The following is a 20,010-nucleotide window of genomic DNA, read 5'->3' on the forward strand; positions in this document are numbered from 1 at the left end:
TCCATAATTATTTTGTTACAGTGACTCATCCACTGATTGTTCTCATGTGATTCCATAGATTCCTGCTCTAATATAAAGTTTGAGGACTGACTTGCTCACCATTGCAATTTAGCACAGGAAATGGAATAATGAGCTCAGACATTACATTTTTTTTTCTTGGGGAAAGCTTATGTTGCCTCTAAAACAATAGTAATTAAAATAAATATACACATATGTATCAAAATTGCTCGTCTGTGATATCTTGTAAAAACAAATGTTTATGGCTAAAAGAAATACTATCTGAATGGCGTCATTTAAATGTAAATGTAAAAAGTGCCATAAATCCTAATAAGCAGTAACAAAAATCCATTAAATATAGTGGCTACATGCTTTGACTAGTGAATTCACTGATTTGGTTCCTAATGAATGCAGTTTTTATCAGTCCAGTTACCACATGTCGGCCTACCAGTAATGTCACAATTGTTGTATTACCAAGAAATCCCTTTATGAAAAGTACTGCCTACACTAAATATAATAGATATGTCATCTACTCATAGATCTCATATACAGTAATCTGTTTGTGCCTGCAGTCAGAGAAACACATCTATTCCCACCAAGGTCTCTACTGTATATAAAACAAAAATAAAAACTTGAGAGGTTGCTTTCACTTTCTAATCTATGCGTGGGCTTAAATTTAGGCCAGCATCAGAATTCGACGTGTCTATAACGAAGTAGCTGATGAAATTATAATCTAAATCAAAGATCTTTGCATTTTTTTCTTTTCTATAACGCATACTTGCCTACTTTCAGGCAGTGATGTCCGGGAGATCCCTGTCAGGGGGCGTGACTAGAGGGCTGGAGGGGGCGAGGTGCGGTCAATCGCGTCATTTTGGCCCTGCCCCAGCGGGAAAATGGTGTTTTGTCGTGGGGGCGGGGCCAAAATGACGTGATTCACCGCAAATTGCATTATTTTGGCCAGGGAATTGCAGGATGCGGGAGACTTGCCTGCTCTCCTGGGAGATTGACCTGGATTTCGGGAGTCTCCCGGACATTTCGGGAGAGTTGGCAAGTATGCTATAACGTGTACAAAATATGAAATATGTTGATGCCTATGTTATGAAAGGAAACCTTGTGTATTCAAAAAAAGCATATTGAATTCAGTTTGCTAAACTAAAGGTTATCCCCCTTGTACCCAACAGAATGTAAAATAAAAAAGGAAGGTCCAATCAAGTGTCATTTTTGCTGTTACGCAGCCAAAGTCATTTATTTCTGTTTGAAGCAGTAGTGAGCAAAACTCTGATAAAATGGTGCTAATATGTCCTTCATGCCAGTGGGAATTAGTATAAAAGGAAACGCCCCCTTTTGGGCGGTTTTGTTGTTGTTTTTAAAATGTTCATTAATATTGCATTTGAAGAGGTACTAATCTTTTCTTTGACATTCCCTTCTCTTCTTTATTTTATTCAGCAGTTTTTTACAGCCAGCCACAAGCTTTTGAAACCATTTAGTACATTTTAAAAAACTGTGGCATTTTGAAATTCCCATGGTGCCACAAGCATCAGAATTCTGTTATATGAGGCAACTTCTGTTTTAAACACTTCAGCTTTGAGAAAGCTGCATACAACTGAGGCACTTTCATGCTGACTGTGAAACACCTGCCACCATGTGTCACAAACCTTTAATGTTGTTTGGGCAACAGCTAAGTAGGAGACTGAGTTAGCATAAGTTGTTGCCGGGTTTGCCCAAGCAAAAGGAGTTCTACAGGAGACCAGGTGAATAATGGTGCGCTCAAAGGGTATATTTACTAAACATGCGAGCTTGAAAAAGTGGAGATGTTGCCTATAGCAACCAATCCGATTTTTAGCTGTCATTGTGTGGAATGTACTAAATAAATGATCATTAGAATCTGGTTGCTATAGGCAACAGCTCCACTTTTTCAAATACGCAGATTAGTAAATATACCCCAAGTCGGAGTTGACACCTGTTCCTCAAAGACTAGGACCAAAGGCTGCTTTACCAGACCTTGAATAGATGCCAGTTGCTCAGGGACTGATAGTTTTTGATTAATTTTAAGATCTAGAACAGTCATGTAACATCTGCAGGTATAGGAATTAGAAGAATTCTGTATGTTACAAGCATTATCCTCTTTCTGCAATGAATTAAACGCCAGTGCACTGGTCTGCAGTGACTTTCTCTTCCTCTTGTTCTTTTTGATACAAGCAGGTCTGCTTGGAATAAAAGTGAGGATAGGAGAATTCTCATGGATGAAGCGAACAGGTTGACTAAATAAAGTCCAAATTTCTAAACTAAAGTCTGTAGAAAACCACCTCGACTTTAAAGTCTTGGTGGATAACACTTGTAGTCCATTCGTGCATGAATCGCTGAGACTGCCCATACTTTAGCATTACCTCTTAAGCACAAGTCCATGAAGCCCATCATATCTTTTCAGTTGGAAACTCCAGAGGGCACTCTCCTGACAATCTGTTGCTTTGCTGCAGGAAAGTCTGCTGAATCTGCAGTCTGTCACACGAAAATTTCTTAGAAAATTTAACAGAAGTTGGTGATGTCTGTGACGGCATAACATGATATGACTCTGGTACAGTATCTGGAAAGAGCATATGGCCCAGGAAACTGGACTTCATGTTGGGCCAGGTCATGTCGTGAAGGGAGTCCGACTCACATGAACATGCAGAATTCTTTAATAATCTAGAAATCATGCAGTAATTCATTTTGACAGTGGTTTGGGAATTCTTCGGCTGCGGCTTTAGAAGCAAATCTGTGAACAGTCTTTTAACAGGGTAGAGGCAGGAAATTGAAAGCAATATCTGCCACTGGATAGGATGGAAATAGAGGAATGAACTACTCTGCTCATATGAACTATACATAGGAACAGGACAGAAACATGGGATTACACACTAGTAGCAACGCCATTAGAACACAGGATTGCACACTGGTAGTAAGACCAGGAACAGAATGGGGCTGGATCACAGGAACTACAACTGTAATAGAATACCCAGCATTGGTATCTATAATAATCGGGCACTGATTGTAGGGAGAGTCAGAATTATGAAGATGAACTAAAAGGTTCAGCTTGTTAATTGTTGGTGAATAAAGCAGGACTGTTTAACTATAAAACTGATGACGTAGCAAAAATCCAGGAAACAGCTTGTACCTCTGGATGGATGAGATACTACACTAGCAAAATCTCCAATTACTGACACAATAGGAGCTTCACAATGCAGAACGTTTCTCAAACACCCATGTGACAATATAATCTTTGCTAACAAAAAGCTGTTGAGCTTAAAGAACTCCACCCAAAAGTAAAACATAAAAAGTATTGGGGGGCGTTCACGGAGATAAAATAAAAGTGTAAGTTATACATATTTCTGCATATGCACCGTTGGCCTGATCTGTCAGTGTCTCCAATTCATGTAGCTATCACGTGATGTCCTTCTCTAACTAATCACCAGGCCAAGCAAATGTTGCTGATTTCTAAACTTCTCATTCACATGCATGGGAAATTTACAAAGGAAGGATTCAACACTCAGTTAGAAAATATAATGAACCTCTGTTGACCAGAAGAACTCCATAGAGTTAATTTGGAGGTAGCTACATAGTAGTTACACATATATGCACTTCGCTGGTCTTTCCCATGCAGGAAGAGCTGGAAATTGTATAAGATTCTCAGTAGATGTACAGTTACTTTATGTGGTAGAGTTACTAGAATGTACCAGGTCGCTTTGCAAATATTTGCCTGTGTATCAGTGCAAAAATATAAGCCGTTCACCCAGGTGTTTTAAGTATTTTACTTAGAGGAGTAAAAAGCCCATACCCGCTTACACTTATTAAATTAGTTTGAAATACACTCTTGGACAAGTAAAAACTATGACTGTATTCACAACATTTTAGCACATTAGTTATGGTCTTAAACAGTCTAGATTTTCCACAAGATATGGTTACATTTGTTTTTTATTTATTTTACTTTACATTTAGATGCCAAAAGAAAAAAAAAACTATTCATGTGTATTGTAAATTTAGTAGAGATCTCTGCATTGTGATTTTAAGTTTAAGTACTATAAAAAATTAAATGACTTCATAGAAACTGGCAACTTTTGTGCTGCTGCTATAGATGTCTCTAAGGCTTATCTCTGAATATCAGAATCAGGATTGTTGTTTGCTTGTGACATATCTGGAATTCTAGGGCTTAAGGACAATGCTTAGGAGTCACAGCTGTCTCTTTTATTAGATGTTCCTTGACAGCCTGTCATAGCAGCAGCTGATCTGCAGATGCAGAGATTTCCCAGCCAAAGGATGCATTTTGTGATCATAGGTTGCTAGAAACAAAGCAAGCCATAAACAATATGCATTGTTAGATAACCTGCTAAATGGACATAATACAAAGCTGTTATGTGTTGCAGAGTGCACTAAATGAACTGGTAAAATTATGGTTACATTTTGTTTTTGTCATTTACTGAACTTTTCTTTTTTTGCATATTTGTGTTCGCCTTTCTACCCCTCTGCCCTTGTTTGGAGAAGATAAATATGGCAGTGTACCCTTGAAATATAAGGCCTATTAAAGTAATTTTATCGTTTTAAAATAAGCATTGCCCAATCAATTGAATGTGTGTCCAAAGCACAAAGTAATTTATTTTAGCAGATGTAAATAGTCAACAATTCAATACATTATTATATTATGATAAAGTACAGTACAGCACAGCCAATACCAAAAGATAAGTACATACCAATGCAATCGCTTGCGCACGCTGCGCACCCACGGGACCCGATGGACAATATTCTGTATAGAATATTGTGTCAGAGTTGACTGAGGCCCCAGTGAGATGCAGCTAATATATATACAGTCAGTGTTTCATTGTAAACAATAGAGATGACGTAGATTGTTTCTATAGGTCCAGACGTTGGGTGGGTCCAGGCCAGACAGGTAATAGGTTGATTCAATCTAAGGAATCCAAAGGTGGGGGTCTTCTCTCCAGGGGGTCTGCTCCTTTTCATAGCCAGTATCATACAAAGGTTTACTCTCTAATATCAATAACTAAAGTATGCAATGTGCGATCTCTTCGCCGACTGCACCGGACAGCTGCTGATGATTAGGGCTTCAATATGATATCAGGCATGACACCTTTCCTATTACCTAAACCTTTAATAACACTACAATGTACATATAATCACTATATATATATATATATATAGACTAATAATAAACCGAATACTATCTGCTCCTGAATTACAGTGTAACAGAACCAATATGAAATTATATAACTAACTGTTGTAATGCGAGTGTGTGCGTGTGTATTTTACCGTGCAATACGCACGGCAAACCAATATTAAACCAATATACTTTCGTTCATCCAATTATACGACTTCAACAGGCCTGATTAATTTTGGGACATTAGTCTATTTGCATTACATATCTTGTGTGAATTCACTCTGCGCATACTCCAATATGGAACTTATGCCATTGAATGCAATTGCATGCAATATCATATCTGCACACAAAAGCAAGGGAGTTCAGAGGAAGCGGCTGATTAAAGACTTGGATTTCTCTTAAGCGCGCTTCTTTTAACCGTATCATTTGCACCCGCTACAGGGCAGGTGTATGTGCCGACTGATAGTAGTGACTGGTACGGCATAGTCTTTGTTTGGAAAACTACACATGTGTGCCACTAGATAGCAAGGCAAATGTGTATGCAAGTAAGAGACTAAAAACTCATTGTATGTGTAGTATACATTATGAACATCCTGATTTATGTATTTAATGTGAAAAACACAATGTTTTTTTAAAACACATAATTATTATTTATTATTATTATTATATTAAGAGTTCATGTATTTCCCAAAACTTTATTTTGCATGCATTCTGATATGAATTTATGTTGCACACATGCAGGTGTATATCCTCAATTCTATTGTGTTTATCATAGGCCAGTAACGTTTAGGCAGAACATACTTTACACCCAGATTCAAACCAAAATACATCTCGGAGATCCACTCGGATTTGAATATGAGCGGGATTATGCTCAAGTTCTGTACTGAATACCTGTTGTAAAGATATGTGATGCTGACTATACCAGAAGCAATATCTAGCCGCTTTTTCAGTTTGTGTTTCGACTCCTGCAGCTCATTAGTGATGCTGTTAGATATTATGTTGAGGCCCTCTATTCTGATTTCTTATTGGCTATTTGGGATAACTGCATGAGAGAAGATTCCTATTGGATTTAGAAAGTGGTAAGCAACAGATATTAGCATATTTGTATTCTACTACATTTTATATAAAAAAATTGAAATAACACTGTAAAGGCACTATTTTTATTATCTCTTTTGCATTTGATCCTCATTACATTATATTTTAATTGCGTATGCGACTTTTGCATTTATAACACGGTGAAGCCGCACCTCGTTTTTCGTTAGGCAGCAGTATATGCATTTTTAGGCTTGACATAGAAATATTGCTGTGTTTTGGGTTTGACATATCTTGTGAAATATGTGACTCAACATACACACAAGTCCCATTTTTGTGAATTTTTAGGTGTATGTTTGAATTTGCTAAAGCCACCATTCTCTAAATGAGGCGCTTTCTGCACAGACTGTAGATTCACTTATGATTTTTTGTCTTTAGTGTCTCCACTTGGATCAGTCTTAAATGGACTTTCACAGGGAATGAATGTGTTCTTCACCTTTTTAAGGTTACCTGGGAAAGCCCCTGTCTGTTCCACCTGTGGCACAATGAACATCACAAGTGTTAAATGGGGAAAAAGCAATACAGTGCATTTAATGGATATTATAAATGTATAAATAAGGCAAAGCAATAGTGTGCAGTATGCAAACTGATGTACCTACTGGCCATAAATACGTAATGGAACCACTCCTACAATATGGGGTTCTAATGTGAAATGTAGTGAACACAAAAAGTATGCAACTGTAGTGTGCTAGCAGATAACTGTGACCATTGTGGTTATTGGCTTGACACCGCATAATCTAAACAACTATTCTATTTATTAATAGTTATTTATATGGCGCCTGCAGAGAATAATCATTCACATCATTTCCGGTGGAGCTTACAATCTATATTCCCTACCAAGTGGATACACTAGGGACAATAACTATTTCTATCTCTGTTTATAACATTGTGGCCTCTATCTGCAGTGGTGCATATGTGGCCCCTTAGTTATTGTTTGGTGGTCACACGTTGATCACCAGACAATAGCACCCTACAGTGCAGAAAATGCTAAGCAGCCAAGGCATGTGGTAAGGGCTCTTAGAAGCTATGAGGACCCCTTATTTATAAGAGGATAGTGTCTTCTTTAAAATAATGTTCCTGTTGATCACAACATCCTACACTGCAAAAAGTGTTAAGAAGTCCAGTGGTTTCAACAAAGTCAGGGTTACCCTCAATTGATACAGTAGGTTTTCTTATTTTTAGAAATGGGCTGCCCATGTTATTCCTACAAATTCTATGCATTTCATTCATGTGCAAACTAGCAAAAAAAAAAATCACGACCATTCTCAAGTTAATATTTTATTATGAAAACGTATGTAGAATCCTGTTTTCTGTTCACATTCTGGCAATACCGCCTCTTATCAAGAGGTATAAGCAAATAAATGGTATTTTCTGAAACTTCAAAGACTAATGAAAAGAAACAAGGAATAATTTGTGTTGGTACTACATAAACAAATGACTGATATTGATATTGAAATGTGACCAGCCCAAAAAGCTCCAAAATAAGCTCAGGACAGGGGTGAGAATATCCTCAGTGGTGATGGGGTTAAGGCACAAAAAATTGGTATCATCAATAACACATCTCATGGTTCTCATGCTCTGCTTTAGCAGAACATGAGGACTTAACGTTTGCAATAAGCTCTGATACTTGGATATAAGCGAATTAAATATTTGTATTTTGCACACCGGTCTTCTTGTGGAGTGATGTTTCGCAGGAGGCTGGCCTCCAATCTGCTCTATCTGCACATATGTTATGCTCCTGCCACGGTGGGATTTCTAGTGCAATGGGATTCCCAATTTCAGCAGTTTTTACTTGTCGTTAGTGCTATGGCTGAGCTCACTTTTCTGCTTTCCTTCTCAGTCACTGGTCCCCAGCCACCAGGTGATGGGAAATGTGTCAATCCAAGGCGTATGCCTGTCTCCACAAGTCCACAAAAGCACTTTTTAAGATTGTATTTGTGCTGACTAAGGGATGCAAAAGTTATTTGTCTGTTCATGCATATGAATGGGGTAAGGCTTCATTTTAACTTTTTGGTCTAGTCCATACTTGCCAACTCTCCAGGAATGGCATTTCTCCCGCATCCTGGATTTCACGCGATTCTCAGTGATTGACGCCATTTTGGAGGGCGGGACAAGGCCAATCGTGTCATTTTGGCCCCGCGACGTAAATTACGTTTTTGCGGGGGGCGGGACCAAAATGACACGTTTGGCCTCGTCCCGCCCTCCAGTCACGCCTCCTCTCCTGGAAACTTGTTTCCGAGAGTTGGCAAGTATGGTCTAGTCTAGTGTTTTTTATGTATTTTTATCTAAATACTTAGAGTTGGGTGAGAATTAAGGTTGCCTTTAGCTGAACACACCCACAAGTAACTAGCTAAGCAGAGAAATGAAAATGCAGCTATTGGATGTAATTTACTTTCTCTTTTAAAACTATTATAGAATATAGATATGATTAAATGCATGCTCATAGTGCATGTTACATCTGAGGCATATAAAACTGACATCATTGTTTTGAAACTAGTCCAAGAATGTGTTTAGCCTAACATCAGTTGGTCTTGTAGAGATGTCAGAAATTAGGTCCAAAGAAACTAAGTATGGATTGCCTTTTATTGCCAGGATTGCCAACTTCTCACTCTGATTATTGACATATGTAAATCCTACATGTTCTGTTATTTAAAACCTGCTCCGATCAGCCTCAGAACCTGTACGTATTAAATGTCCTTAATTAGCAGGGGATGTTGGCAACACTGCATATTGCTGTCCAGTAAGTCTGTAACACACATTTTTTCATTGAAGAACAGTATTTGCATAAACATTATGCAAGAGAGAAGGCTCTGCTGTGATAGCATAGATCACAGCCGCAAGGGGATGGGGAGCCAGAGCTCGGTAAATGCTGTAAATACTACAGTTCACCAAAGTTTACAGGAATAAATGTTGGGGCAGCATTGTCACACAGTGGTTAGTAATGCAGCTTCACAGTGCTGTGGTCATAGGTTTGATTCCAACCAGGGCCCTATGTGTGTAGAGTTTGTATGTTCTCCCCGTGTTTGCTTGGGTTTTCTCCCAGTTGCTCCAGGTTCCTCCCAAAGCCCAAAAACATACTGAAAGGTTAATTGGTTGGTGACTAAAATGAACCTAGTGTGTATTATACCCCATTCATACTGCACCAAAAACCCGGGTTTTTGCAGAGGCACGCTGAAAAACCCGGGTCTTGGTGCAGTATGAATAGTCCAACCACAAAATCCTGGGTCTAAAATCCCGGGACTTAGACCCGGGATTTTGCAAGGGGTAATTCCCGGGTTGGACCCCGCTCGCCTGCAGTATGAATGGTGCAACCCGTGTAATTCCCGGGTCTCACCTTTCATACTGTAAAAAAAAAAAATGGCAAAGTAAAAAAAATGATTTTAATTAATAAAAAATACATAACAAATGTTTACTTAACTTATTTTCAGCCAGCGGTGTCTCCGGTGCGTTGCCGGCTGTCAGGGGGACCTCTGGGTACTAGAATGACGTAATTTCTAACGGACTAGAAATGACGTCAATTTAGTACCCAGAGGTCCCCCTGACAGCCGGCAACGCACCGGAGACACCGCTGGCTGAAAATAAGTTAAGTAAACATTTGTTATGTATTTTTTTTTTAATTAAAACATTTTTTTACACTTTTTTTTTCTTCTAAAACCCGGGTCGGGCAGGTGCAGTATGAACCCGCCCGACCCAGGAATCTTCTTATCTATACTGCCCTGTGCCCCGGCAATATCCCGGGTTAACAACTTGGGATATTGCCGGGGCGGCAGTATGAAAGTGGTATTAGTGAATTCTAACTGTCAGCTCCAATGGGACAGGGACTGGTGTGAATGATAAATATTCTCTGTACTGTGCTGCATGATATGGGTGCACTATACAATAATAATACTATTAGTTCAGGACTGGCCAGCAGTGATGAGGGATGCTAGTGCACTTGCATGTTCAGAAATATGTAGAGCACTTTTATGTGTGGTGTTTGTGTGCCCAGTTTGGCACAAAGAAACAAGCGTGTAAATTATTTTCCTATGACCTCGTTCATATCAGAAGCAGAGTAGTTAGCTGCTGTTTGACCTTTCTCATAACTTTGCAGCCCAATACAAATGCACTTCAGGAATTTACTAAATCTTCATTTTTGCTGCAATTGCTATTTTCTGGACTAATAATTTAAGGGGAAAATAATTTAGAAGGGTGACTCATTCGTATTTCCTAGAATCCAGCATCCTCTGTTGGCTAGAAGAGCTGCTCTGAAAAAAAAAAACCATTAAGTGGCTGTCTAGGCTTTGCAATGAGATTAGCATCAGCATGACTGCTTGCAGTATATTCAGTACTAATCTGTGTGCACACAGGGTGACCTCATATGCTTTGCACATAAGCACTACTGCACCAGCCTTTACCAGGTGTGGAAATATAATACAGCACTGTCAGTCCTTACTTTCTTCAGTTCTGCTCCTTTGTGTCATCACAATAGATGTGGCAGCTAGCCATGTTGTATAGGCCAGACCTTTCCGATAATGCCACTTTACACATTTTTCTTTCTAAGATATTTCAGCAGTAAGAAATACAGTGCTCGCTCCTGCCCTGCATATATTTATAATATGATTGTAATCCTGTCGACTGTAGTAGAGGAGAACCTATGCTACGTGCTAGTACTGTGTCAGTTATTTTTTTCCATATTTTGTGCTTAGGAGCTAGAGTGAGATTATAGGATCTTTACTGAGGCAATACCTTACCGTCACAGCAGAGGAAATAACACACTGTAATGCAATATATGGTCTGTAATATTACATTTTGTCCTCTTTTTTACATATATTTAATAATTATGCTGCCTGCTATTTATTATGAGATTTATCCACATCTCAGGAAGATATAGTTAGTATGTATGTGCATTTAGTGTACAGTTTAGCATTGCATACTTTTACTTATCTATGGAGATATAGATAGAGATATATATATATATATATATATATATATATATATATATATATATATTAGTGTGTGTGACATTGTCCATTATTGCAACTACTCTGTTACAGATTAACTTTCTGCAGGCATCAGTAGTTTATATTTATTTTGTGGTCCGCAAACGACCAATAAACTTGTTGGTACAGCACTCCAAATTTCCTTTGATCTTTGTGGTTAAAATAATCTGAGCAATGATTTATTAATCTTTGCTTAGAATGCACCAATATACAATGCAGCACATTACAGAGAATTGATTAACCAGTCACATCAATTTCTGCCCCCATGGAGGTTAGTATAAATTCTCTTAACACACTAACATTAACCTGCCATTACGTTTTTGGACTGTAGGAGTAAGCCAGAGCCCCTGTAAGGAATCAACACAAGCACAAGCAGAACGTATAAACTGCGTACAGAGTGCGCCCTGGTCGGAATAGGCCCCAGCACTGCGGTGCAGCAATTCTTAATACTGTGCCACTTTGCTGACGGTGCTTTATTGCTTTTATTCCTCAACTTCAGAAATGATCAACACGATTTCAGTTGTTTGTAATCTTCTCTAAGGGATAGAGTCAGCATAGCACAATCTTCTTGTTCGCCTTCTTCTTCTTCTTCTTCTTCACCTTCGCTCTGATATGTTACACAGCACTGTACATTGAGGGGATCATGACATGACACAAATACATTACATGCAATGACATGAAACAGAGGGTAAATATGCCCATTCCCAAATGAGCTTACAATCTAAGAAGTGTGTAATACTCATCATGATACATAAGGTAGCGGAATAACAATTGTGTTTTTGCTGGTGCTGAACAGGTGGCTGTTAGGCCTTGAGCAGTTACACTCTCTGCCTGTCACTAATACTAAAACACTATATTCCTCATGTGTGAATGTGTAGACTCATTCTTGCCTCCTCTCTGCATACAATTTTGTCACCTACAGTTTTTCAAGAATAGGCAACTGTGTTGGCAGAGTTCATATGTGTGGATGTTGCTGGTAGTAATATGTGTGAGGGGTAATAATCTTATGTGTTGGAATCGTATGTGGGTATTGGTGTATTGGATATTAATGTTATGTGGCGATGGATTATTAATGTTAAGTGGGGGCTGTTGTGGAGGGGTATTAAACTTACATGGGAGTTGGTTATTAATGTTATGTTGGCAAGTGAATTAGTTATGACGTGGTTCTTTATTAAATGTTGGGGCTATTAATGTAATGTGGGGTTAGAGATGCTATTACAATATTTTAGGGGCTGTTAATGCAATTCAGGATCTTTATTATTGATTAATGTGGGGCTATTTTAATGTTTGAGCTTATGGGGGGAAGTAGATTGATTTATTAAATGTGAAGGCTATCAAGTTGAGATTGGGGCTCGTTGAGGGGGAAATGGGCCTGTTTTGTTAAATGTGATTTATGTTACTTTAATGTCAGGGCTTGTTGGGTTGAAGGAGGCATAATTATGAAATGGGGCTGGTGAGTTCTCTTTGGGAATATGATGATGTCCAAATGCAACAGGGGCAGCAGGGAATTTTTTTCTCTTTTATTTGTAAGTGACACTGTTTCTGTGCATTGGATGAGGGCAGCGAGAGAGTTCTATGCTTATGTGTGTGTGGGGGGGGGGGGGTGCATGAGTGGGCGGAATGCTAGCTGTTTGAAGGACTATACTTTTATAGCTATATATGGGTCATGTTGAATAAGAGGAGGAAACAGGAGAAATAATGTTTAGGGGTAAGTATTGTAAATAGAGTGGTATGGTGTAAAGGAGTCAGGGAATGTCATGGGAAAGGCATTTTGACATGGACAGATTAGAAGAGATGTAGGGGGACGGGGGCTAATGGGGTCTTAATCCAGTCCGTCTCATGTTAGACGTGTAAGAATATTAACTGTAGTAGGTGTGAGAGAAAAGTTATCCTTGTTTTTTTTTTTTCTTATGGTACTGCTTTGTTTTATATACATTCCCACATTGTTTAGAGACAGGTTGATTGCTATTAAATCAACATTCCCCTTTGCCACAAAAATATTTTTGCTATTCCACTGCATTCTTAAAACATAACATCACTTATTTAAAAACTGACAGCACTTTATATTTAAAAAGTTCCCTGCTAAGTAATTACAGATTCTTGAATATTAAATGAGTATGAGAATCTATCGGTTGGTGTTTATTTTGCAGTCACCTAAGGACAGTCTGATTTGCCAAATAGAAAGGTTTTTTTGTTTTGTTCAGTGCTGATGCCAGATGGGTTTTTGTGAGGTGTGACGGATTTCTGCAGCTTAATATTTTTGAATACATGTGAGTTATATAACTCAATCCTGTCATGAATCTAGCAATTTTCAGAGTTTGTCTTCACAACTTTACTTGACCGCAGTTAGTTGAGCTAAGTAAGGGAAACCCTCTTTTTCTTACATGCACTTCGGTATACACACACCCTCATATATTGATGATTGTTTGGAGAGACTCTTGGGCTAGTAGACAATTAGACGTACTTTTTGTTAGGTATTGATAAAAGGCCTACTTCTATAGGGGACAAAATCTTGAATGTGGATCTGTTATCAGCTTATAGTATTGTATTGGGTATTTAAAACTAAACTAAAGATATGTAGGTGACTGTGGTATACAGTACTGGTTGTGTATTTGGCTTTTAAATTGTCTTCTCAAATCACAGAGGTCTAATATTTTACACTGTGAAAATGCAAATGTTATATGACGACTCCTATATTTGTAGACAGCAGTCATTGGTTTTACACAAGGTGTATAGTTAGAAAAGGAGTGAAACAGGATTTGTAGCGTAAAAGATAAACCATTTTTGGGACAAGTAGTAAGCGTGAAACACAAGTTTATTTTTTATAATGATTAGATCAGAAAATGTTAAGTCATGATGATAAGGGCACTTTAGTAATCTGCATTAGCATGGAGCTCTACGTGTAAATTTAATCTAATAAAAACATTGCTAATCCATGTCCCCCTGCACAACAGACTTTCCCAAACAATTACATTTTTTAACATTATCCGTTCCAGAACAGCTTAGTTTAGGGTGAAGACACCCTAATCTCTGATCTACTTTGAGAATAGTGTAAATGCAGAGCAAAAATATTTGCTTACAGAAATTTAGCAAAACATATATTAACATATATTTATCTTTATATCTACACGCTGTAAGTAATTCAGTAAACTTTGCAGTATTACCTGCATTTATTTACAGATGAACATACAGATTGTGTACAGTTTAGTATTACTGTGAAAAATTATTGGTACATATTGGTATTTAATGTGCTATAGAAATTTGATACACTTGAGTTTACAGTAAGTCTATCCAGCTTAATGCTGTTTTTGAGAAAACTACTTACAATCAACTACTCACTGGACTGCCACCTACTGGCTACTCTTGATCACATGTTTAAGACCATCTCTAATCATTTGAAAATCTTTGGAGTCTGGATAAAATGTGCACCCTGAATGTAAGAAATGAAATGTAGAAATGGAATCTTCATTCCTTCAGGAACATTATAGCAAGATAAACAATTTAACTTTGGTAGAAATAAATAAAATAGAGTCAATTATAAAGTTATGCAAAATATAATTTCTGTGTATTTGTTGTACTACAATTTTCAAACTTACAATTTATCTGCCAGGAGTTCAATACTGGTCACTATGGTAAAAACATTATCCTTTGTGCACACATTAGCCAGGTAACCACTGTCACAACATTTGCATTTTTTAACGCTAATAAAACCGCAAGTGAAATATGCATTTTTGTTAGCATTGGGAAGTCACTGCAATACACATACATTGCATATATATGTATTGTATGTACTTTCCCAAAGACTAGTAAAAACATGGATGGGTATGGTGACATTGGAAAGAATGGGTCCTGTTTTTCAGACATATTGGGCAGCACGGTGGTGTAGTGGTTAGCACTTCTGCCTTACAGCACTGGGGTTATGAGTTCAATTCCCGACCATGGCCTTATCTGTGTGGAGTTTGTATGTTCTCCCCGTGTTTGCGTGGGTTTCCTCCGGGTACTCAGGTGAAGGCTAGGAGGGCTGCCTGTTGTCCACCGCTGCTATAAAGTGTGTCCCTTATAAATAGTCAATTACAAGATTTGTTTGAAATGATGGCCTACAGCAATGAAATACTAGTGTTGACGCTTCCTTTTACCCTTGCTGATTTACAAACCTTCAGCTCGAACGTTTCGTTTATGGAGAGTTTTAAGCTTAATAACCATGTGCCAGTTACTATTTCCTTATTTGTTTAAATGTATGTGTCTATATCTTGTCATGTTTTGCCAATATTATTTTTCCCAGTACTTTGCAGCCTTAAATTTAACATTTAATACTTTTGCTTTATTGTAGATAAAATAGAGGAAGCACAAAAAAAGCTGTCTAGTCCAGAAGAACCACAAAAAGGTAATATTTTGCCATATTTTCTTTTCCCGTTGATTTTTTTTATCTGTTTAAATTTGTAAAATGATAAGTCTAATATTTTATGTACAAATACACATACAAACCTATGAAATGACATGCAGGTTATTATTATTTGGTCCCTGGACATCCACATAATCAAACATAGTGCAACAGCTTAGCGTCAGATATGAATGTACAAAGCTTGTGGAACAGACAAACTTGAAACGTATGGGTACACTAATTACACTAGTTATTTCATAGAACCCAAATATTGCTATACCCAGATGCTACATTATTTTTACCTCCTAACAACTAACATATGTGGTTGAATGTATTTAAATGGCAATGTCTTGACAGGCAAAACTTGCCTGTCAAGACATTTTCGCCCGGATATAGGCGATTTGAAAAAAGCGCTGTTTTATATGTTTACGTTATGGAGTGTTTTACCAATATATTTGCTTAGACTAAAACCAACGAATTACTTTTTTTTGTGTGTTCTTTTTTTTTTACTTTTGTTCTTGTTGTTTTTATATTATTCATTTTAATAATTTAGCAATTTCTTGAAAGCACTGGACAAGTGCTCTCAGATACCACCAATGCTTCAAAAAAGTACTCTAAAACACAAAAAGGTGCTCTGGGGTGCCGTTCTTCAAGCCCTCTTCGAACAGGAAAGGCCCCTCTACACATGCCCCCCCACATAGTTCCAAAATTTTGTGATGTTTTCACAGAGGAGCTGGCCCCTGAATTAATCAATAGAAAATAAACAAAGCAAAACTCAATCTATGGGCCAACCATTGTATTAACCTATATTAATCTGGAAGCGGCAGCCAACCTGTCTCTTTACGTTATTGGTCCATCTGGGAGAACTGCTGTTCAGAAGGAGTCTGTGGCTAATGGCTAAGATAATTTACACATAATGTTCAATAATCTGAAGATTTCAAATGTAGTGTAAAATAATAATTCAAAAAATGTTGCCTTGCCATCATATACTCAATAAAATAAATGTTATATGCAATATGAATTACTTGCTTTAAATAGAACATGTCCCTGTAATGTAAATAATATATATATATATATATATATATATATATATATATATATATATATATATATATATATATATATATATATATATATATATATATGCTTGCATGCTTTGGATCATTATTCTGTACATATTTTCTGTATGAGAAACTATAATTCAATGTTGCAAGCGCTGGATAACCGTATACTGCAAGTTCTATAGCATTTTTGCCCAAATCTTCTACACAAAAGTGAATTACTTGTCCTATTTTGCCTTTGAAATGCACATTGAGTTTAATGCACCTGCATCTTCATGCTTAATTTTTTGGATTATTTGTTCACCGTATGATTTAGTACCAAAAGGAACATATTTCATCTTCTACACGACTTACAAAAATAACAAAATAAAAAAAATGGAAGCAGCTGCTATACATTGCCATGGGGTTTTTTTTTTCAGTGTGTTGTATTTTTGTGATATTTGTGTTTAAAGACTTTTTTTTCCCCTATTTGCTTATTATACCACAAACCTATTCTTTTAAACAACAGCTTCTTTGTTTGTAGTTTAGTGCAGCTGTTTATTGCTCTGTTTCATTATGTTCAATGCTGAGATTCATTAAAAAACGAACAAGAGATGGGAGCATTGGTAAGGAAGAAGGTAGCTGTTATAATAATGCGTGGGTTTGAGTAAGCTAGTACTGGAAGCACTGAGAATTCGTGAAGGAATCTGAACCTGAGCAGAACAGGTATTTTCTATTTATTGCATAAATATATAATATGGCTTTGGAACGTTACATAATACACTGAAATCACAGAGCATGCTTATATTTTCTTTGTGTGTATACATTGAATATTGCTTTTGTATCTGCTTGCTTAGCAATCTGCTTTTCCTTTAATGTAACAGAAGAAAAATGCAAAGCTTCTCCATTAGGATGCCGTTTTATGAATTAAAATTAATGGTCTAGTTTCCCTTACAGAAATAGTATTCTGATCAATAAAAATATTGTGCCTACATTCAAGGAATGTTTACCGATATCGTGAAAATAAGGATATTTCAAAATAGACATTGCTGACAAATTAGCTGCATTGTATTTCCACAAAAATGACATTTCTCATTTGAATACAGAATGCTGTTTTTTAATACAGAATATTTTTCTTTATTGATCTAAGCAGTTTAGGTAGATAGTATAGTTTATGCTAATATGTTTCTGGTAGGAAGCAAATAAGACTCTATTGTCTTTCTATTTTAATAATTTGTTTTAGTTTCATAAAAGATATCCACATATAAGCAAAAAATAAGTAATTAGTAACTCATGGATAAACTCCCACAGAAAGAAGGTCTAGTGACAGTCTAAAAATCTACTGACGTGTTTGTGTATAAACAATTCATTATGTATGACTTTTATGATCAAATTTATTTCCAACCCTCAATGTTAGAGTCCCTGTTTAGCTTTTTATTGTGGATTTTATTGTATGTATTTAGAATGCACAATATGCCATTTCATGCAGATGCTCCACATAAAATGTGCTGGTGGTGTTTTATAATGGATACATAATTCCTGCAAGCATTTAGTTCTTTGTTGTCTATACTAGACTATTGCATTCTTTCCTTCCTGCTTTCCCAGCTCCTTCTATTTTATTGCAATCATGTTTTTAAAACTTTTTTGGTTGGCTGTGTCTTTATTTATGGAAGGGGGTGGGCATCAAATTTATATGTAATTCTACCAGCTAGAAGAATCTTGTTGTTCTCAATACCAAGAGACGAGACTTTAAATTCTGTATGCAATGATGGCTGTTAAATTGTGATTTGGGTGGAGTACAGTGCCTTAGATAACTGCTCAATTGAGGCCATATTGAAAGTCCCATCATCACCATTTTCAAAGTCACATATTTGATCTAGATTGGTCCCCTTTGAAGTATTCCATATTATGTTATAGTTTAAAGGCAATTATACATTAACCCATAGGAATGGACTTTAATCTAGAAACTTTAAGTGCATACAGTAAAACTCAAGTTTAGGCATATATCCTTGCCTATGAAAGAACTAAACTTTAAAGCTAGTTTTAATTAATTCACATGTCCTATGTTAGGCTAGGTCTGCTGTGAAATCTACATCACCATATTCATGGGATCTTTTTAAAGAATCGGCAAGAGTGAGAAAGCAATATCTCTGGAATATATTTTTGTGACTTGGAAGTTGTTAATGGGTTTTCACTTTTGGGTTGTTTCCACTTACCTTACTGATGTAAATAATGATTTTCCTTGTGGACACCAATCAAACAGATTGACAAACACCAAGACAAAATTAGACTTTATTCCACAGGTCTCCATTCAGCTTAATGATCTTAAGTCTCTTCTCTTTCACTAGCTATTTTTGTTATTTATTTCACTTTTCTCATCACTCGCTCATCTCTAACAACATCTCCTGTCTTTAAATGTCCCCTTTGCCATATTACTCGTGCCTTTCCAAAATCAACCAGAAATCAAATCTCTTCTTTATATATTCCTTAGCTGATTTGCTTTTTTTTTTTACTTATTTTGGTTTCATTATGGTACTCTATTCCTCCTCTCTTTGGTTTGTTGAGCTTAATATGTGGATATATTGAATAAAGATCAAATCAACAAATTTATACACAGGCCTCATTTGACATTTGAGTGGTGTCCATCGGAGCTTTATGACGGAAAAGTGTACATACTTAGAAGTATCGGTACTTGTTATTTATATGGGAGCACCTAAAATGGAGGAGCCGCCTGCCCTGAAATTCCAGGGATTTGGTTATCTGATTAATGAGTAAGCCAGGAGGCCAGATACCCTACCAATAGCTGATCTATGATCCTCTTGTTCCCTGGAGAGCTCTGCCCCTGCTTGTCATATTTTTAAGGGCCTCATAAATGAGGTGGGCAGCGTACGGATGGAGGATGGGTTCAAAAAAATGTATTGTGTGTCTGTGAGGAAAAAAAAAAATTAGAGCAGCAGAGAATTTACCCATCTAATTAGCACATACTGAAGTATCTTTTCCATTGCATGGGCTACATCTTTCTGTTTTAATCTGGTCCTTGATGGTAGATTAATGGTTTTCAAACCTAAACTCTCAGGCAGCCAACAGTGTTGTTTGGATTACACCAAAGGAGCACATTAGTATTAATCACTGATTTCAACCAATTTGATACATTAACCTAGAATAAATTCAACTATTCTCTTCCATGTACTGTTGGTGTTGACCTTGTAAAAGTTGTACAGAATTGCTGTATTTATTATAATGCAACCATCTAACAAGTGTCTGTTTATTCATTCAGGTTTTATTTATGGTTCCTAATCGTTATTATATACGAACATGTGTTATTTGTCAATACAATGAAATATATGTATCCTAGGTATTTGATAAGCATTAAATGGT

At 36.9% G+C, this 20,010-nt stretch overlaps 1 protein-coding gene across 3 annotated transcripts in view; it reads left to right on the plus strand.

The window, feature by feature from the left end:
- Positions 1–20,010, plus strand: part of HIVEP1 (HIVEP zinc finger 1) — a 182,190-nt gene that overhangs the window by 124,735 nt on the left and 37,445 nt on the right. For all 3 annotated transcript variants that reach the window (XM_075213076.1, XM_075213075.1, XM_075213077.1), the window contains one exon: positions 15,542–15,595. In XM_075213076.1, the coding sequence (XP_075069177.1) occupies positions 15,542–15,595 (54 nt within the window). The remainder of the gene's footprint in view (positions 1–15,541; positions 15,596–20,010) is intronic.

The sequence above is a fragment of the Mixophyes fleayi genome, chromosome 5 (genome assembly GCF_038048845.1).
Source record: "Mixophyes fleayi isolate aMixFle1 chromosome 5, aMixFle1.hap1, whole genome shotgun sequence".
Taxonomy (NCBI): domain Eukaryota; kingdom Metazoa; phylum Chordata; class Amphibia; order Anura; family Limnodynastidae; genus Mixophyes; species Mixophyes fleayi.